This window comes from Juglans regia, chromosome 16 (assembly GCF_001411555.2).
Source record: "Juglans regia cultivar Chandler chromosome 16, Walnut 2.0, whole genome shotgun sequence".
NCBI lineage: Eukaryota > Viridiplantae > Streptophyta > Magnoliopsida > Fagales > Juglandaceae > Juglans > Juglans regia.
In genome coordinates, this window is record NC_049916.1 from 3,652,424 (window position 1) to 3,671,695 (window position 19,272).

The 19,272-nt window shown below is 38.2% G+C and overlaps 1 protein-coding gene across 1 annotated transcript in view; it reads right to left on the reverse strand.

Annotated features, from left to right (window-relative positions):
- The window catches only part of LOC109012442, a 37,639-nt gene extending 20,737 nt beyond the window's left edge, over positions 1-16,902 (reverse strand). Inside the window, exons 1-6 of the mRNA XM_018994077.2 lie at positions 15,296-16,902; positions 4,914-4,999; positions 4,312-4,704; positions 4,125-4,208; positions 3,711-4,013; positions 1,340-1,400 (exon numbers count right to left, since the gene is read on the reverse strand). Of these exons, the coding sequence (XP_018849622.2) occupies positions 1,340-1,400; positions 3,711-4,013; positions 4,125-4,208; positions 4,312-4,704; positions 4,914-4,999; positions 15,296-16,574 (2,206 nt within the window). The 5' untranslated portion in view covers positions 16,575-16,902. The remainder of the gene's footprint in view (positions 1-1,339; positions 1,401-3,710; positions 4,014-4,124; positions 4,209-4,311; positions 4,705-4,913; positions 5,000-15,295) is intronic.
- Positions 16,903-19,272: the final 2,370 nt, after the last annotated feature.

Genomic DNA, 19,272 nt, shown 5'->3' on the forward strand with positions numbered 1-19,272 from the left:
CTTTCTACAACGTTGATCGGCCCTAGTGGTGCAGGTCTACCTTGTGAACTGAGCCATCAGATTTTATGGAGGCCTGCTGCGAAGAGGATGAAAACAAACCAGCTGTGCTATTCTGAATACATTTAAATTTGCTTTAGACCTCAATCTTGAATTAGCTTCCCCACAAATTCACAATGAAAAAGAGGTGCACTCCAGAACCAAAAATTATTTCATACCATTAAACCAGAAATAATTTTGACCAAAATGATAAAAAATGTGAAGAGGAAATAGCAAAAACTCTGAACCATTACTTATCAGCAATAAATATTTCAGCCGCTATTGCTGTCATCAAGTTGACGTCGCTTGGGTTATGCCTATGAGGGTGGTGGATTTGTTGGGTTGTTGGAGGAAGATGCAAGGCTGTCATCAAGTGGCAGCAGTGTGGAAGATGATTCTGTTGTGCATCATGTGGTGTATTTGGACGGAAATGAATGCTCACTGCTTTGAAGATAAGGAATGCACAATGGCAGAGCTGAAGAATTTTTTTCTCCACTCTAATGCTTTGGTTTTCCGCTATTGTATTGCATGGGGACAATGTTCATGATTTCTTGTCTTTAATTTATCCCTCTTAGAATGTATTTAGGTGTTCTTCTGTATACTTTCTGTATACATGTATACATGGGCTATGTCTATTTCATTCATATCTATAATATTTATCTCTTACTTATAAAAAAATATATATATTTCAGCCACTATTGCTAAGAAACTTGGGGAATCCATTGGCCACCTTCTACTTCATTGCACAGATCTGGAACACAATTTTCAGTCTTATGGGGATAGATCAGGACAATGCCTTGCCTAGTGGTGGATTTCTTCGAGTGTTGGAAAGGGTAGTTTCAAAGTCATCAGCGTACATTATTCTGGAAAATGATTCCATCTTCTTAATTATAGTGTATTTGAAGATAAATGAATGAGTGCAGCTTTTAAGACTGAGAAGTTAGTGGCGGACCTTAAGTCTACCTTTTCAAACACCCTTACCGTTGGATAGTTGCTCATAGATTCTTTTTCTGGTTTCCAGAACATTCTTGGATCTTTTCTTGTTTTCAATTTAAATATATAATGTATACTCCATGTGTACTCGGATAACACCCTTGGCTATATTCCCTTTGCTTTTAATAACATTTTATCTTAATTATCAAAAAATGTATAAAACTTTGAAAATTTAACTTTTTAGAGTTCCAATAAATATCAAATTAGACTGAATTCACAGAAACAACAGCCACAATCAAACAAATCGAGGAGAAAAATTAAAAGGCTAACGCCACACAAATAAGTAACCAAGAACATGAACACCGCAAACCTTCAGACTTGGGTGAATGCTTCAGCAAGGAATCATCAATCTCATCAGGCTCATTGGAGTTCTGCACAGACAAAAAAGATAAAACTGTAAGAAAATTTTTATGAGCTAATTGTATAAGCTCTAGGAAATCAAACTGTGTAAATAGAACACCAGAAAACTTCAGTAACAGTCAAAGATTTGACAAAGCATAGACAGAGATCACATAACTTCAACATTGGACAGCCTTTTCTATCGAGAAACAAAATTTTATTGATAATAAGAATAGGCAAATGCCCCAAGTACACAGGACATATACCAGCCTATTTATACCACTGTCAGAAGGGCAACTGCATGCCATTGTTCTCACTGCTCACATTCCTAATTTCAACTAATTTCTAGGAAGAAAATCATGATATAACACAGAATCAAATACCAGTGACAGCATGCTTTTAAGATGCAAAACTGAGAAGTATAACCATCTCCCACAACAGAAATGGAGGGAGGAGGGACATTACGAGAACAGGCCTCCAAGGTAAACCAATTAGCTAGGTGGTCCACACCAGTATACACGTCACAGCTGAAACTGAAATGTTAATTTCAAAGGTTTTCTTTTATTTTGGGAAGGCTAAAAACACAAGCACCCACAAGAATATTTGACATCAATAGAAGCAAAATCACAACCCCTAGGATAGCAAGGAAAAATGAGCTTTCAAGAAGTGCATATCGACAGCAAGTGTTGATGTAATGGCTTTTATTGTAGCTCCAAGCTTAGGAGTTCTAGATGTAATGTTAGCAAATTATACTCTCCATTTCCTCATCTCTGAATGACTTTCTCACTCTAACCCCAAAATCCCCCTATGCTTGAAACCATAAATCATTCTACAGATCTCTTCAGCAGCCTCAAACTTGAATTTTTTTCCCCTTTGTTTGCCCCTCTAAACCCCACCCATTCTCTTAAACTTTGAAACCCCAAAATTCCGTAGCAAGTACCCACCTTTATTTTCCATTTCAAAACCTTAACCCTAGCTCTCCCAAAACACTAGAATAAGTTGTTCCCATTTGCTTTCAAGAACAAAACCCATTATCTATATTCTCCAAACCAAATCAATCTAGCAAGCTTTTATACCAAAAAACACTTTTTTTCACAAAATCTTGGGCCCCCAAATCTATAAGGACACCATCCAAAAGCGCCTTTCTTATTACTGATCTACATCGGATTTGTAATCAGTGTGTTTTGCCCTACGCCAATCGGATGCTGTGATCTTAGGATTACAAATGGATCTCACTATGACTGACCAATTCCTTAAAATGAAAGAATTAGAACAAAAAACCTTTTCCTATCCGACCTCCAAAACCACCACTACACCCCCGACCTCTTTCGTAGTCAAAGTGCCTATGGTACCAGTTCTTATTTAGTTACTTGAAGCTCATGTAGAGAATAGCTAAACTTCGATTCCTTGGCCACTTAGAAACTATGGTGCTGCAACATCAAATGATACATTTAATCCTAGCGAATTCACCAAATTAAGTCATGTACACATGCAAATGAAAGGACCCAAATCTAAACAACACCATCACTTTCAGAATTTAAAGCGGGTAGGAGATCAAATTGTGCTCAAATTTTTTTTTTTAAACGAGTTCAAATGGTGCTCGATTTCCACTTGAACTATTTAGTGTGGAGGAATTCTAGAGGATGGGAAGGAAGATTTTATGGGAAGGTACCTGACAATAAAGAGCTTGAAGAAATCAACTTTCCAGAAGCAAAACAAATTCTATACCTACAATATCCATAACAAAACGACATCAAAACTAAAAATGTGGTAATTGAATAAGGATTTTATCAGAGGATGAAAAGAATGGTGGGAATTTTCAGTTGAAATAACAGAAAAAGGAGGGCACCCTAAACAGCAGCGTACCATAAAACAAAAAAACTGGAGGAGATCACAACCCGATAGAAAACTAGTATTAATATTTATTCCTCATTTATCCCCCAACAATTCCCATTTACAGCTTATAAATGCACCTCTAACAGAAGAACACAACAGCGATAGAACATGAGAACCTTACAAACAAAGGAAGGAAAAATGCGTAGGCAAATTAGAAGACATCTAGGTAATAACTACATGAAGAAAAAAAAGTTCAAGCAGTATTGAACACGGGTAACCAACTGGTTGAACAAACATTGGGATTGAAGTTAAAGTTATTAGTAAGCCTGCAATTCCGAGCAGGAACCCACGTCAAGCTTCTACCAAAGGACAGAACCAGCATGCATAGTTATATGCATAAGCCAAAACCAATAATTTAGTTTTCTCTTGTCCAATAAACAAAACACAACTTCTGAAACCAATCCAGCTCCAAACTTACAAAACTCTGAATAGTATAAGCTTATTACCTTTTCATTAGCATTGTGAACTGATGATTTACTTGAGTAATCTGGTTCTCCACTGTCAGTCAAAATCCTAACATCACTTTTGGTTCTTCTATGTGGGGGTACTGACTTAACAGCAACGGGACGGGGAATATCAGACTCTGATACTGCTATAGCATCTGATCCATCATTTGTCCCAACTTCATCCTCACATGAAATTACTGAATTTCTTGTCACTTTAATATTTTTCAGTAAGGCACTTATATAAGCATGATTTCTAAGCCATTTGAGTATTTTGCATCGTAAGTCAGGGGCCATGCCATCATCCTACAGGAAGAAACTGAAAACATTACATAAAATAAAGATAAAAATCTTATAGGCTAAAAAAACTTTCAGAAACTAATCACCAACGAAAAAGTTAATTAGTTAGCATATTACAGCCAGTGTTGCTGTTAATGAATCAGGCGAAATGCCAATCTCCAACGCCACATCTTGCACGTTGACTTTCCCTCGATCAATCAACTGCAAAATTAAAAAATACATCACGACTTACCATGAGTCCAAGCTAAAGTAAATAGTTGAGATTATACATTTGAACCCCACAAAAAAAAAAATACACAAGCACCTTCTTCAAAATCGGTGCAACATTAAGGGAGTCAGATGTGTTAACATCCTCATTTCTCCTCTCTAGTGACCCCACATTAATGAGTTCCTGTCCATCACCACATTCCGACAAAATTCTGGCATTTAATCTGTAATTGGAACAACCCATCTCTTGTAATTCACTATTGGTCGACTTATCAGAAATAGTATCAGAAGTTCCCATATGAACTGCATGGTCATCTCCATTTTTGCAATCAATCTTTAACAGGTGTGACTTGTTCTTAGAGACTTCCACTGGAAGATGGTTAGCAACATTGGAGTCACTACCAACAGCCACAGAGGGATCGCCTGCATGTGAACTATTGCTACTATCTTCTACATCTGAGTGCTTCGAGCAAAAAGCCCGTAACTCAACCTGCAGAAGCATCCACAGTACATAGGTATTTATAGTCAGAAAGCCTTACCATATCCTAAAGCCAGCTTTTAAAGATTTATTTTTCTTTTAAAAAAGAAAAGGGGGGGGGGGGGGGAGGGAGAGAGAGAGAGAGAGAAGAAATAAAATTAACCCAAAACGAATTTTGTAGTAGGGGTATATCAGTAACAGCAAATTTTGATATGGCTTACATGATCACATCCATATTTTCCCCAGACCTCCATTCTCAAGCTCCCCTCCCTCGCACATATAGGATGAAAGGAAGTTCTGCAAGTTCCTGAACATTTAACAAGAAAAACCAACAAACTATTACTAGAGGAAGGACGATGATAAAAACTGTAAACTTTACAGCACCAACAATTCAAGACAACTGATTTCCAGCACTAAGGCGACAAGCTTAGAAGTAACATAAGAGTGACAAGCTTAGAAGTAACATAAGAGACGAAATAATAACATCTCGTATAAATGTTTTTTTAAAAAAATGCTTGCTTCAGTGAAAACAATACTCTTAAGTGAATTTTAGGAATTTCTACAGTATTTCATTTGCTGTTGTTTATAAAAAATAAAAATAAAAAATCGATACAGCAAATATTTACAGGGTTCAAGCACCAAATGCTAAGTTTTTTGCTCTAATGAACATCTGATGCTTGGTCCTTTAGCATATAATAAAATCTTTCACTTGCAATGTATTAAACATGCCACTGCTGTGAAAATATTTTTGCAAGTAATTGCTGTGAATTTTTAGTATACATGTGTTTATACTCTAGGCTATTAGGTTTTCACCAAGACAGTATAGACTGTGTTTATGTCCTTGGAAAAGAAAAAGAAAGCTAAGTATTGTTCAATGTTAATGTTAAATAGACCAGAAAACAAAGATAGTATAGCTGTGTTTATGTCCTTGGAAAAGAAAAAGAAAGCTAAGTATTGTTCAATGTTGATGTTAAATAGACCAGAACTCAGTGGATGCAGGGGTTTTAATTGATCTTAAGGTTATCGTCTATAGGGATTTAGGACTTACTCAACTGCTCCTCATGGAACTATGGAGTTTGTGAAAAGGTATACTTTTGCAAGTCTTCTGTTTGTTTTTTACTTCTTGAAGGCTTAATTCTCTTAACTCTTTCAGTGGTGGTGGTTTTTGGAACTGTTGTCTTATTCTAACACCCTGAATTGTGATATAGTATAGCAAGGTGGTGAATAGGATCTCAAATTGCTTGGGAAGAAGTGAAAGCCCTTTATTAGCATGATTCCAAGGGGCTCCAATTGAGCAACTGGTTGAAACTAGAAATCTTTTTTATAAGTAGGATAAGTTTTTATTGAAACAAGCAAAGAGGCATTGCCCAAGTGCACAGGCAGTGGTTGAAACTTGATGTCTTTCAAATCCGGAAAAATCAAGAAGCAGCATAACCACAGCTGCTCGGGAAAGACTTTCGCCTCAGCCCAAGCATTTAACCACCTTAAGATATGCATAAATTTTACAGAACTAATGGGTTCCAATCTTAAGATCTAATCTCTGGATGTCAGTAACACTTAATATCAAGGGCTGCTTCCTTCTTTAGAAGATTCCAATGCATATATTCTTCTAGTTACATGTAAAACCTAAATGCTATAATGTGCAAGAGCAGCAGTTAGAGCAAACCACTTGCCCCATGTTAAAAGGATTAAACTCTAGATTCTATTTTGTTCATATGCCCCATTTTCCAATCTCTTATCTTTGAATCTGACTCTATATAGAAGTAGGCCCCTCTGAGCTTTTTAATGAGATTACTTTGATCTTATTATGTATGTATGTGCAAGCATATTTTGGACTGTATAATACTGTTAGATCTTAAGATTGGAACCCACTTTGAACCCCTATGGATTGGCTCAAGTGGTAAAGGTCTTGGTCTTGGTGGCATGCTCCCTCTAGGTCTAAAGTTTGAATCCTCTTGGGTGCAAACAATTTCTAAGGGCCATTAGACTGGGGGAACTTCCACTTGAATTACCCACGGTGCACTTGCGAGAAACTCCTTGCTGAGGGCCTATGTACCCCTGAGATTAGTAGGGACTTTGTTCTCAGGCACCCGGTGCTAATAAAAAAATATGGGGCAAAATCATATATATATATATGTATATATATTGCATGCTACAGTTCCCATCTAATACTAAGCACTGCAGACTTGTAAGAAATCAGCACACACTTCCACCCATATTTGAAATATTGCATTGAACATGAGCAAATAATTGATCAATTTAACAAACAAAAAAATAAAAGGCCAACATTCCATTTATAAAATGGCTCACACATCCTCGATGAAAACTTGCAATTATTTCACTTAGAATAGCAAGCCTACGAGAGTGACTTATAATATAGAAGATAAATTGCACCAAAATAAAATGGGTTCCGAACATGAATACGTGATGAGCTTGTAGACTATTCCAACAAGGCTAATAGGCCGCAAACCCTTGATTTCCACATCCCCTGCTTTCTTGGGGATGAGGGCAATAAAGTGGCATTCAAACTTTAATAATCTCCTAGCACGACTAATAAAAGGCCAAAGAAAATCCATCTGGACCTTGAGCCTTTGTTGTCATTCCATTTCAATCAAACTCTCATTCCAACCACTCGGCCTCCTCCAAGCCTATAAAGTCAAAAGTAAGACCACCCCCTTTGGGCATCCAACTCCATTGTTCGAAATAAAGGTGACTATTGAAACCTTCAATATGCTATCTAATCTCAGTAAGGTCAATAAGGACCAAACGATTGGCATCAAAGGTATCAATGGTGTAATTTCTCTCATTCAAGTTGGCTACTCAATGGAACAATCTGGTGATTTTATCTCCATCGTGCAACCACAAAGACCTTGATTTCAATCTCCAACTCACCTCTTCCATTAGGGTGACCCTCTCCATTTCATTAATGATCTCACTCTTTCTTAACTCTTTCGCTACTAATTTCATCAATAAAATTGGCTGGGGCCTGTGCACCATTGGGATTAATCGAGACATTGTTTTCAAACACTACAATAGATACTTGGTGTCAACAAAATATGGTGGATGATGAAGAAGTGCTTTTATTCTCATTCCAGAAGGAATAGAAGGGAGGGGATGGAAGAGCTTTGTTGATGCTCTTAGTGAACCTCTATTTTCGGTAGCGGAAATAGGGTGTCCTCTTTGCATGTTGGTAGGGGGTACGCTCAAGCCACCCCTGGATCAATGGGACATTTATCAGTGCAGGGGAGGTCGTATAAGGAGGCTTTGGTAAGTTTGAAAACGATCTCAATGTCTCATACACAGAGCCAAGAGTGGTATATCCGATTGGAGAGAATGTTCCAGTGGTAACAAGTCAGGGGTGTAGAAAAAATTGGACTGGACCAATGCCCAACTTGACCAACTCAGGCTTCGCAGGCCAAAAACCAAGATCCTTATGAAATAGGTTTACGCTCGGTTCTCCTCACCATGCATCGATGGTTACCATTCCTCTTCCTAGGGCGTCACATATTTGTTCGTCGGTGGTAGTCGGTCCCCTCATCGGCGTCCCTCCGATGATAGTACCACCAAAAAGTGAGAATAAGGGCGTTTTATGAAACGGGTTCAGCTCCGGGTTCTCTCCTCAAGAAGACAATTGCTCTGCCCCCCACTGAGATGTCATAGACTTGTTGGCCGGTTGTCAATGTTTTCTCTACCGCCGCCTCTCCAATGGTAGTATCACCAATGAGCAAGAATGTGCGTGTCTATGAAATTGGTTCAGACTCGGTTTGTATCCTTTCCACTTCGAGGACTGCATTGCCCCCTTTAGGGTTTATAAATAGGGGTAATACCCACCTTATACGGGTGGGTAGCAACCCTCTTCTCCCCCTGCCTGGGCGGGGAGCACTTTTTGGCAACTAAACCCCAACCCCGCATCAACCACGTCCAGCCCGCATCCGTCAATAGACAGGAAAATTTGCTAAGTGTCTTGTCTTCCATAAAAGAGATCAGTGATCAAACTTAACAATAGCTAGAGGCCCATAACTGTAAGATACTATTACTGTACCTTTGCCTCAAGTAGAAAAAAATCTAGCAATTTATTAAGGTTGGATTTGGAACCATTAGTAAAAAGAAGCACGTAATCAATCTTTCCTTCAAAAAATAGTTTTAATTAATTAACCATGGCTAACTGGCAACCCTTCAATAAGTGGAATCACTTATAAAGTTAGCTAGCTCAATCTACAATAGTACTCAAATCTAATGAAAATTGGGGGACATATGGAGTGGGATCATGGAAAAATATCCGGAAACGTTGGGTGTCCTTCTCTAGACACACAAAACTGAGGATGGGAGATGATAACAAAATTAGTTTTTGGCATGATGTTTGTATTGGAGATACAGCTCTTAAGGATGCTTATCTTTCTATTTTCATAATTGCACGGGAATAGGCTGCTTTGCTGTTAAATATATATACATATATATATAATTGATGGGGATAAAAACTTGTTTCAATCAAAAAATAGATTCAGATGAAAATGTTTTCTAGTAGAACTTTTGATTTTCCAATGTTTGGTTGGCACCATGAACATGATGCAGAAAAGAATTTTCAGTGTTTGGTTGCATTGAAAATCATGGCAGATATTTTCTGATTTTCATATATTATAATTTTGATTTATCGTATTAATATACTTTTGAAATATAGAAAATAAAATAAAAAATAAAAATTAAGATCATTCACACTCACAAATTTTTGCCATAATTAATAACCCCATAAAGTATTGCATTTTTTACAGATACAATAATCCATTAAGTTTTGCATCTATCACTGTTAACGTAAAATACGTACCCAATCATAAACCACCACATGTTAATTCATTTATTTTTAAATAATTTAATTGAATATTTCTTGAGAAATAAGACATTTTTTTTTATAAGTAAGAAATTTATTAAAAAATCACGTAATTTAGCATAGCCCAAGTACACAGGAAGTATACATGAGAAAACACCTAATTACAAACTAAAGCAGAAAAACAGCACGAAAGTCATTGGAACATTTTATTGATATGAATGAAGTAGGCCAAGCTCATGTACACAGGAAGTATTCAAAAGAACACTTAAATACATTTTAGGAGCCAAAAAGAATAGAAAAGAAAATCATGAACACTAGTTATGTTAAGCAAAATGGCTGAAAACCATAGCAATAAAGTGTATACAAAAATTTTCTAAAGTTCCTCCATTGTACGCTCCTCATCATTTCCATCCAAATACACCACATAATGCACAAAGGAATCATCCTCCACACTGCCGCCACTTGGGAACAGCCTTGAATCTCCTTCCAACAAGCTACTAAGTCCACCACCCTTAACGGCATAACCCAAGCCATACCAATTCTTCGATCTAAAGATCTCATCCCACAACACTCTTGTCACCTCACAATGCAGTAATAAGTGATTCACTGATTCTCCATTCGTCTTGCACAAATAACACCAATCCATAACAAGGAGATCCCACTTCCTCAAATTGTCTGTGGGAAAATATTCCCAAGAGATGCGGTCTATACGAAAAAAGCTACGTTGGAAGGCACACGGGACCTCCAAATACCCTTCCACAGGAAAGGAACATTTTTTTTTTAGACAACATCTTGTAGTACAATCTCACTATAAACCGCTTGCTCCCGTTGGGCCTCAATTGCATCCTATCCCTCTGTGCCGTTAGACCTCCCGCGGAATATATCAAACTGAAAAATTCTGAAACAGTATCCATTTCCCAATCATGAATATCCCTATTAAATTGAACATCCCAATGGTGATAATCGTGGGAAAATGGCACCAGATCTGACATAGAAGCATCTCTATTGACAGCAATGCGATAAAGAGCTGGAAAAGCCCTACAAGAGAGCGCGATCTCCACACCAAACGTCGTGCCAAAATCTTCAAACCCCTCCTAATAAATTTCCATAAGCCCACACCATACCCTCCCCTCACTTCATTAGAACACCAAGCCCCCCAAGTGCTTTCGTGTCTATGATCAATAACCTCCTTCCAAAGTGAATTCCCCTCCAAGGGGTACCTCAATAATCATTTCCCCAATAGGACTTTATTGAATGTCCTCAATCCACACATTGAGAAGTAAGAAAAATATTTTGGAGTAAAAAACAAATTTTATATTTTTTTTTATTAACCGGGGGTGCACATGCCCTCAGCAGAGTTTCCCACAAGTACACATCAGGTGATTCAAGGAGAAAATTCTCCAATCTGATGGCCCCTAGAGATTGTTTGCACTCAAGGAAATTTGAACCTTAGACCTGAGGGGATACCCTCAAGCCCAAGGCCTTTACCACTTGAGCCAACCCCTAGGGGTTAACCAAATTTTATATTTTTTAAAATGTATTTAATAATAGGTGGCTGATTTGAGGGAAATTACTAATGGCTCACAACAGTGGAATGTCAGTTTCATTAGGGAGGCACATGATTGGGAGGCCGGTGCCTTTACTGAATTTTTTTAAATTGCTATACATCTTTGGAACTGGTGATACAATGGTGGATAAGTTTGTTTGGACTCCATCTGGTCAAGGAAACTTTTTTGTACACTCTTTCTATGAGCTCCTTACTACTCAAGCTAGTAATCACTATCCTTGGAAGACCATTTGGAGGAGTCAAGCTCCTCTTAAGGCTGCATTTTTTGTTTGGACTGCATCCTTAGGGAAGATCCTAACAGTTGACAACCTATAGAATCGTGGGTTTATCGTTATTGACTAGCATTGGATGTGTAAAGATAGTGGTGATACAGTGGATCATTTACTTCTATATTGTGAGTTTGCTAGGGCCTCGTGGAATTACTTTTTCAGCAAAGTGGGATTAGCATGGGTGATTAGTTGGAGAGGGATTAAGGGGATACCCCAATTTGCAGCTATGTGGAAGATAGCTCCTATTCGTCTACTTTGTTGCATTTGGAGGAAAATGAATGACCAAAATTTTGAGGATCGGGAGCGCTCTTTGGAAGAATTTAAGAGCTTTTTCTCGAAGACCTTATTTATGTAGGCCGTTATTATAGATTTAATGGTCTCAACTTTCATGATTTCCTCGTATCCGTTTCTAGATCTTAACTAGGTGTAATCACTTGTATACTTCTTATGTAGTTCGAGTCCCCTTAGGGCCACTGGAGGTTTACCTGGTCGTTCAGGGCCCCATGGGATTAGTCGAGATGTGCGCAAGCTGGCCTGGACACTCACGATTATATAAAAAAAAAAAACTTGTATACTTCTTGTGTACTTGGACTATGCTATTTCAATATCAATAAAATATCTTCTTACTTATCAAAAAAACAAAAGCTCTTCCACTACTAATAGAAGACGTTTCTTCTAATAACACATCAATGCCTGGAACTCATTTGAAAGGAGATGTTTCTTTTTCTAAACATGACCAAAAACCTCTTCGTTCCATAACTTTTAAGGCTTTCTTTAAGTCCTTTTGCTTGTTGGCCAAAACAAAGCTTGGGGACCCTTTGAAACTGTAGGGTGACCAACAATATTTCACCTTGTCCACAAAACCATCAGCCTTTAACCACTTATTTTCAAACTTGAAATAGGGTTTAGCCCCTAATAGTCCCCGCAATCTAGTAGTATAGGAAAAAGATCTAAACAACGTCAAGCCAACCATGAACTTTCCAATTTGAAGAAATAACTATTTTTGTCTAGTCTAGACCATGCACATATGCCAAAACTATCTAAGAATTACTCGAATGTGAGACTTACTTTCTTTCATTGGCACCAAGTGTCTGATAACAGCGTCCCGACTAACACAAGGGTGCACAGGCCTTAGGCAAAGAGTTTCAAGCAAGTGCACCTCAGGTAATTCAAGGAAAAAATCTCTCAGTCCGATGGCCCCTAGAGATTATTTGCACCCAAGAAGATTCAAACCTTAGACCTTGGGGGAAGCATTCCACCAAGGCCTTTAACACTTGAGCCAACCCTTGGGGGTTAACTACTGATTTGGTGCTTAAACAACAATAAAGTTGGAATGGAAGTATTGATTGAAAATCCAAGCATAAGCAATTGGAGCACATGGACGAGTAAGGAGTAAAACAGTGAGATGAAAATCATGCCCGAGTAGATTGCGTTATTGACGCTGGGCCAGCAACCAAAAAAGGTAAAGGAACTACCTAGTTTACTCCAGAATTGATAAATATAATGGTCATAATTAATTTTTTTAGACTTTTTTGGCACATTTGGTAGTGTCTTCTGATGATAGTTTTTTTTTTTATCGGTACACAAAATTTTATTGAGAACAAGAATAGGCAAGAGCCCAAGTACACGATAAAAATCGTTTTAAAAATTGTTACCATATAACAAGAGTAAGGCTTACATGATATTTTGAATGCTTTTGTTTTTCCTTAACTCGAAGCATTATTTTCTACATTCTCTGAAAAACCTTTTAGAAAGCACCATTAGCAGCACATTTTGCACTATTTTCCATTAAACAAAGCTGTAACAGCACCATATGGCATATTGACATTGTTTTCAATTATTAATTAAGCCTCTGGTAGTTCCTTTCAGAACCCCCTAGTGTTTGCATGGTCCATAACCCAAGGAGAGGTTTCCATTTGCTTTTCTCTAAGGAACACAAGACTCCATGAGAAATGAAAGCACATTGACAACTACCCCTACCCCCCCCCCCCAACTCCATTATCTACCGTTTGACTTAAACTCAATTTCATCAATAATACGAATACGTCATTAGACACAGAAAAGCTGTCTATGTGCTACATAGCAGGAGAGGAAGAGACTAGGGGTGCTACCCGCCCCCTACGGGGCGGGGGGTGGGGTTTTCACCCCCGTCCCCCAAGATGCGGGGTGCGGAGCGGATTCCCAATCCTCCCCACCTCCATCTACTTAAAAAAAACACTACATTTTATTTGGTTTAAAAATTATTTCTAAGTCTAAAAATCATTAAAAATACATTTTTAGACCAAAATTATAAATTTAAATTTTTTAAATATAACTATAATTTAAAAACTATATAATTTTTAAATTTGCTAGTGTATATTTTGTGTAAATTGTAGTCTATTAGCTATTAAAATATTTAGTTTTTAAATTTGCCAATGCATATTTTGTGAACAAGTTTTAACAAATTGTAATATATATTTATATATACACAATTTTTAAAATATAAATATATATTTATGTTTTTATATAATATATATATATATATAAATGTAGGCGGGGGCGGGGGAAATGCGGGGTGGGGTTGGGCCCTCCCCGCCACCCTCCCACGCTAGGGGCCCTAGATGTGGGGCGGGGAGCGGGTTTGCCCACCTCGCCATGCGGAGGCGGGGCGAACGGGGGCACCCCTACAAGAGACAGCAGCTTGTTAATGAAAAAAGTTAATTAACTCCAAAAAAAAAAAAAAAAAAACCTTTGCATTTTGCTATAGCATAGTCAGTAAAATCAAGCACGCAGGACTATATAGCCAAAAACACATGAGAAGTGGGGTCGTTATTTCCTTTCTTTTACATAAATTGTGCATCACCTACATGTATCATTTAGAACATAGAGCATAAAGATCAAGACGCTGCAGGGGCTGATTCCTTTTTAAAATAATATCTTCAGTGGAATGTCAATTTTATTAGAGTTGTGCATGATTGGGAAGTGAATGTAGTCTCTGATTTTTTTGAAAGATAATATGATATGAAGATTGTTCTAGGAAGGGAGGATAGCCTGCGGTGGATTCATGCTGGAAATTCCAGATTTTCGGTTAGCTCCTTTTATAAGGCATTAACCTGTCATTGTGTCAATAAATACCACTGGAAATGCATTTGGAGATCTAAGGTACCTAGTAAGGTGGCATTTTTCTGCTGGTTGGTGTCTCTTGGAAACCTTTTGACCACGGATAATTTGAGAAAATGTGGTTTATTTGTCACGGATTGGTGCTTCATGTGCAGGAAAGATGGTGAATATGTTGACCATTTATTTATTGAATGTGAGGTGGCTAAGACTTTACGGGATGAAATTTTTGGTAGGACGGGTATTGCTTGGGTAATGCCTAAGCAAGTGGTGGATCTTTTTGCATGTTGGCAAGGTTTTAAGGGGAGACATAGTATTGTTGCCATATGTAAGATGATCCCTTTGTGTTTGATGTGGTGCTTATGGTGGGAAAGGAATAGGCGGTGCTTTGAAGATAGAGAAAGCTTGATTGGTGAACTTAGAGGGTTTTCATTATTACTTTGTGTATTTGGGATAAGGCTCTTGTAATGAATGGAGATAATCTTCATGATTTCCTTTATCCTTTCGTAATTCCTAACTTGTATTTACGTTCTCTCTTGTATACTGCCTATATACTTGGGATATGCCTATTTACTTGGCAATGAAATTCTCTTATTACTTATCAGATAAAAAAAAGAACATAGAACATGTGACCATCATTCTTCCGCTTGCCAAGAGACGTGATAAATTTCTAAGATCCACATATAGCAGCAGAATATAACACCATGTAACTTGTATAAGCCTAAATATGACAAGAAACAGAAGTCTAACAGAGGCACAAGTAGGTCACATGTTCCAATTACTAGAGTGTTCTGCTGTGGGAATATAAAATAAAATGTTATGAAGGAAGCAAGCAACAGAACATACCATGGCTACACCGAACACAAGCGCCACACTTCACCTTGCATATGTTACACACTAATTTTCTCCTAGTTTCCTTTATTCCTCCTACGTTCATGATTGGCTCCATCTTCGACAAGTCCTCTATATACACCTCAGGCATCCATTGGCAACAAAACAAGTGAGCAAACCCCGTAGAAACACCATTTTCATCACTCTTTTGAACAGGTTTTAAAGCACCACCCTGCTTCGGGCAAAGCACACAAGGCGTCGCTGAATCACTACTGCTGCGATCACACTTCTGCTTGCACCATGCGCACAACCACGTCAAATCCACGTCCTCCTGCACTCCATAGCACTTTTGATGGACTGAAACTCCACAAGAACTGCAACCAATCAATCGGTTGGACTCCTTGCCCGTGTCAACCATGCAGCAAAAATGGCACAAAGACGAGTTCCCATCACAAGGACGAGAAATTAAAACTTTCTCCAAACCAGCGTCACCGCCCAGAAGTTTCCTTTTCTTTGAAGGCCGCTCCGAAGTTAAAGAAACCTTATCCCTTGTTCCTAAAAGCCATTCTAAACCGGCAGACAAATAGGACTGGGAACTACCTCTTTCATCCCGAGGCAGAGCGTCAGCTTCAACATTGTCAATTTCCATGGACTGCTGGCCCTCACTCTTTACGTCCTCTTTAAAAACTCCATTTCCGTTCCCATTCCCACCATGCACATTGACAGTCTCATTTCCACAACTACCAAAATTCACCTTCAGAGCATTCTCCGAATATGGGATCACAAAACACTCCCGAGTAGCTAAAGAACTAAACGGGGAAGAAGCCTCAAACAAGGAGTCAATATCATGCAATGTCAGGTACCTGAAATACTCCGCCGTCTCAACCCAAATGTTGGAACCCCTAGCTGGCCGAGAAGACTTCTTGTCCGCTCCCAAATGGGACTTCTTGTGCCGCCTGCGACTATCTGAGCTCCTCGACAAGAAACTCGCCAACCCGCTTGGCAAAGTGGATGAACGCAAAGCCGAAGTCTCGTCCGCAACGTCGAAAGGCGAGCGCTCGCACAGCGCTTTCCTGGCCTGCGAGTAAAAATCAATGTCTTCCGAGGCCTGCTTCTCGGTAATTTCCGGTTCGGTCGGCGGAAGTGTGGCCGGAACCCTAGAAACAGGGCAAGGCCTCTCCTCGGTGCCGCAACCTCCGTCCGCACCCCTACCCATCATCTTCTTTCGCCTGTGACATCGGCTTCCGGTCATCAGCGACAATAACAACGCCCACCAACGCCAATACCTTCGCATTCCATCACCCAAACCCTAACCCTAGAAATAGCCCTAACCCTAACCCAAACCCCAATCCTAATCTTAATCTTGCTCTGCCTTGGGACCTCACGTCCACCTCTACGCACATAAACCCTAACCCTAATCAAACTCTGGCTGAAATCTTCAGGTGCACAGTTAAAGAAAGAGGGGGTGGAGTGAAGGGGATAAGTCGCGGCTAGGGTTTGGGTTTTCAGTTATTCTGGTCCGCAAATTCGTTCGGATCCGTTTTCAAGACTGATTTTTTTTTCACAGTTCGATTTCGCTTTCGAGGGGAAGAGAGAGATTCTTTTTTTTTTTCTGGCAGGCAGTCGGGGGCCTTCGTTTCGGAAGATATTTTATAGTTGGGGCTTTGTAGCGTGTTGCAAGGCCATAGATTTGCGTTGGTGTGTCAACAAAATTATGCAGGTGTCGTTTCACTATAAGTGAAGTGATGTCAACAAATTAAGAACTTCTGTAGATTTAAATGAAATATGAAAGTTTAAAAATATTATTAAAATATTATTTTTTAATATTATTATTATTATTTTGGGATTGAAAAAAATTTAGTTTAAAAAAATTAAATTATTTATTATATTTTATGAGGAAATTTAAAAAAGTTGTAATGATGATAATTGATATGAGATGAAATACTTTTCGAATCCAAACGGCTCATAAGACTTCGTTTGTGGGAAAATTTAAACAAACACATTTTAATGTATAAATATGTGTGTTTAAATAGAATGATAAAAATGATAAATCACATGTTGGTGTGTGGTTTGAGAATGATGAATAGCTTTTCTCTTATTACAAAGAAATAGCTTGAGTCCTTATTTGATAATAATGCTAAATAGATTTACTCTAAATTATACATTTATCATAAGAAGGAAATAGCTTGAGTTTGAGTTGACACTAATGCTAAATAGGTTTTACTTTAGAATATACAATTGAAAAAATCTTTATAGAAGTTACTATTTGGTTGCATCCATTGCACACATGACGTGTAGATCAGGTTCACTAAGACACTGAATTGGTTTGAGACGTTTCGTCTCTTAGCTCTCATTCCCCTCCTTCAATCATTTGCCATTTCGGCCCTAAGCTCTCAAAGCCCCCCCCCCCCCCCCCCCGGCAGCCGTCCCAAACCTTACCCATCGAAGCACTAAGGTCGTCCTCTCAGCCCTCGTTCTCGTCCTTCAGCAAGCACCAAGCACGACCTCGGCTTTACCCACCATGACCTTAGCCCTCCCGAGGACATCAATCTCGTAGCCCTCGGTCCCTCAGTCCACCAACGACAAATCCCTCGGTCTCATCTCAATCCACTGACGTGAAATTGCCCTTAGATCTGCGGGAGGTTTAGCATACATTTTTTTTTCTCTATTTCTTCTCTTTTTTCTCTCTATATTTGCTAGAAACTAATGGTACCTCCTATAGATGTTGCCTCTCATGGCTTTGTGCAAACCTCTCTCTCAGCAGCTCTAGACCAACCCTATCGATTTCTCGCATGTACATGCTTAAAGACTAAGCCCTCCCTGTCGAGAAATATAAGATATGGAGAGCTTAACATTTGTAATTTTTTTCAAATGTTAAATATGATTTTTTCAATTGACGAAAGTTGGTTTCCTAAAAGTGGTTTTTGACTCTGATTAATTGTTCTCACATAAGAATATAGTATGGTTTGCTTGCATTTGCTTTTCCATTTTTTGAAAATGAGATGAATAATCGAGTTCGTGATCTTTTAATTTTTTTCATAACATGTTTATTCGATTTATTGTCTTTGAGTATAATGGTTGCTTATGAATAATCAAGGCTGACCATAGGAGGATTGTTTACTCCATAGTTTAATTTAGTTTCTTGTATGCTATAGTTGAAGGATATATTGTGTTTCATGATATCATGCTTATATAAAAAAATGTTAAATTAACATTTCCTTCCTAGTAGTCTATTTTCTCAATTTTAATAGCTCCAAAACTCCTTTCATTTGGAAGAGACTCTTCCTCTGAAATTCTTGCCCAATCATGAGTTAAATGCATTGGGATCCTTCTATAGCTATCCATATCATGTTAATAAGGGTACTGTAATGTTGAAAATCATCTCAGAGATTGAAGGCAATTGATTTTCTAGTTTGCCTCACATCTAGTGGTTTTTACTATCATTCTCATAAACATTTTTAAGTCTATAAAAATTTCTGTTTTTGAAAGTAAATGAGAGTAGTATAATATAGAGAATAGAGAACTGAGAAGGGAGAAGGGAGAATTCTCACAGGGAAATGAGTTTGTTATTGAAAGGAAAATCAGGTTCAAAAAGAGAAACTGCCTGCTTTCTTTCCATGAGGAATGAGTTGTGTTTGAGTGGATTGCATTCATGTGAAATTGTATATGCTTTGTTAGCTTTATTGGTACATGTCTTGTTATATATTGAAGAGTCATCCAATATTCTCTACGTAGTTATCTTAGATTTATTTTAAATAATTATTAATATGAGATGAGACCCAAAATTAGATATTCTTACTACTAGTAGTTGTTAACAAAGAATGAAATTCCAAAATGCAGTGTATCATATTAGTCTTAGGTGATTATCAGTGCCGGGAACAATTGTGATTTAAGTGCTTAAACACACTTGAAAGATAGAGAAAATTAAGAAAGTTGAATTTTGAGCTTCTGAGATGCAGGGATGCATTATGGTCTCCACAACTATGTTGGCT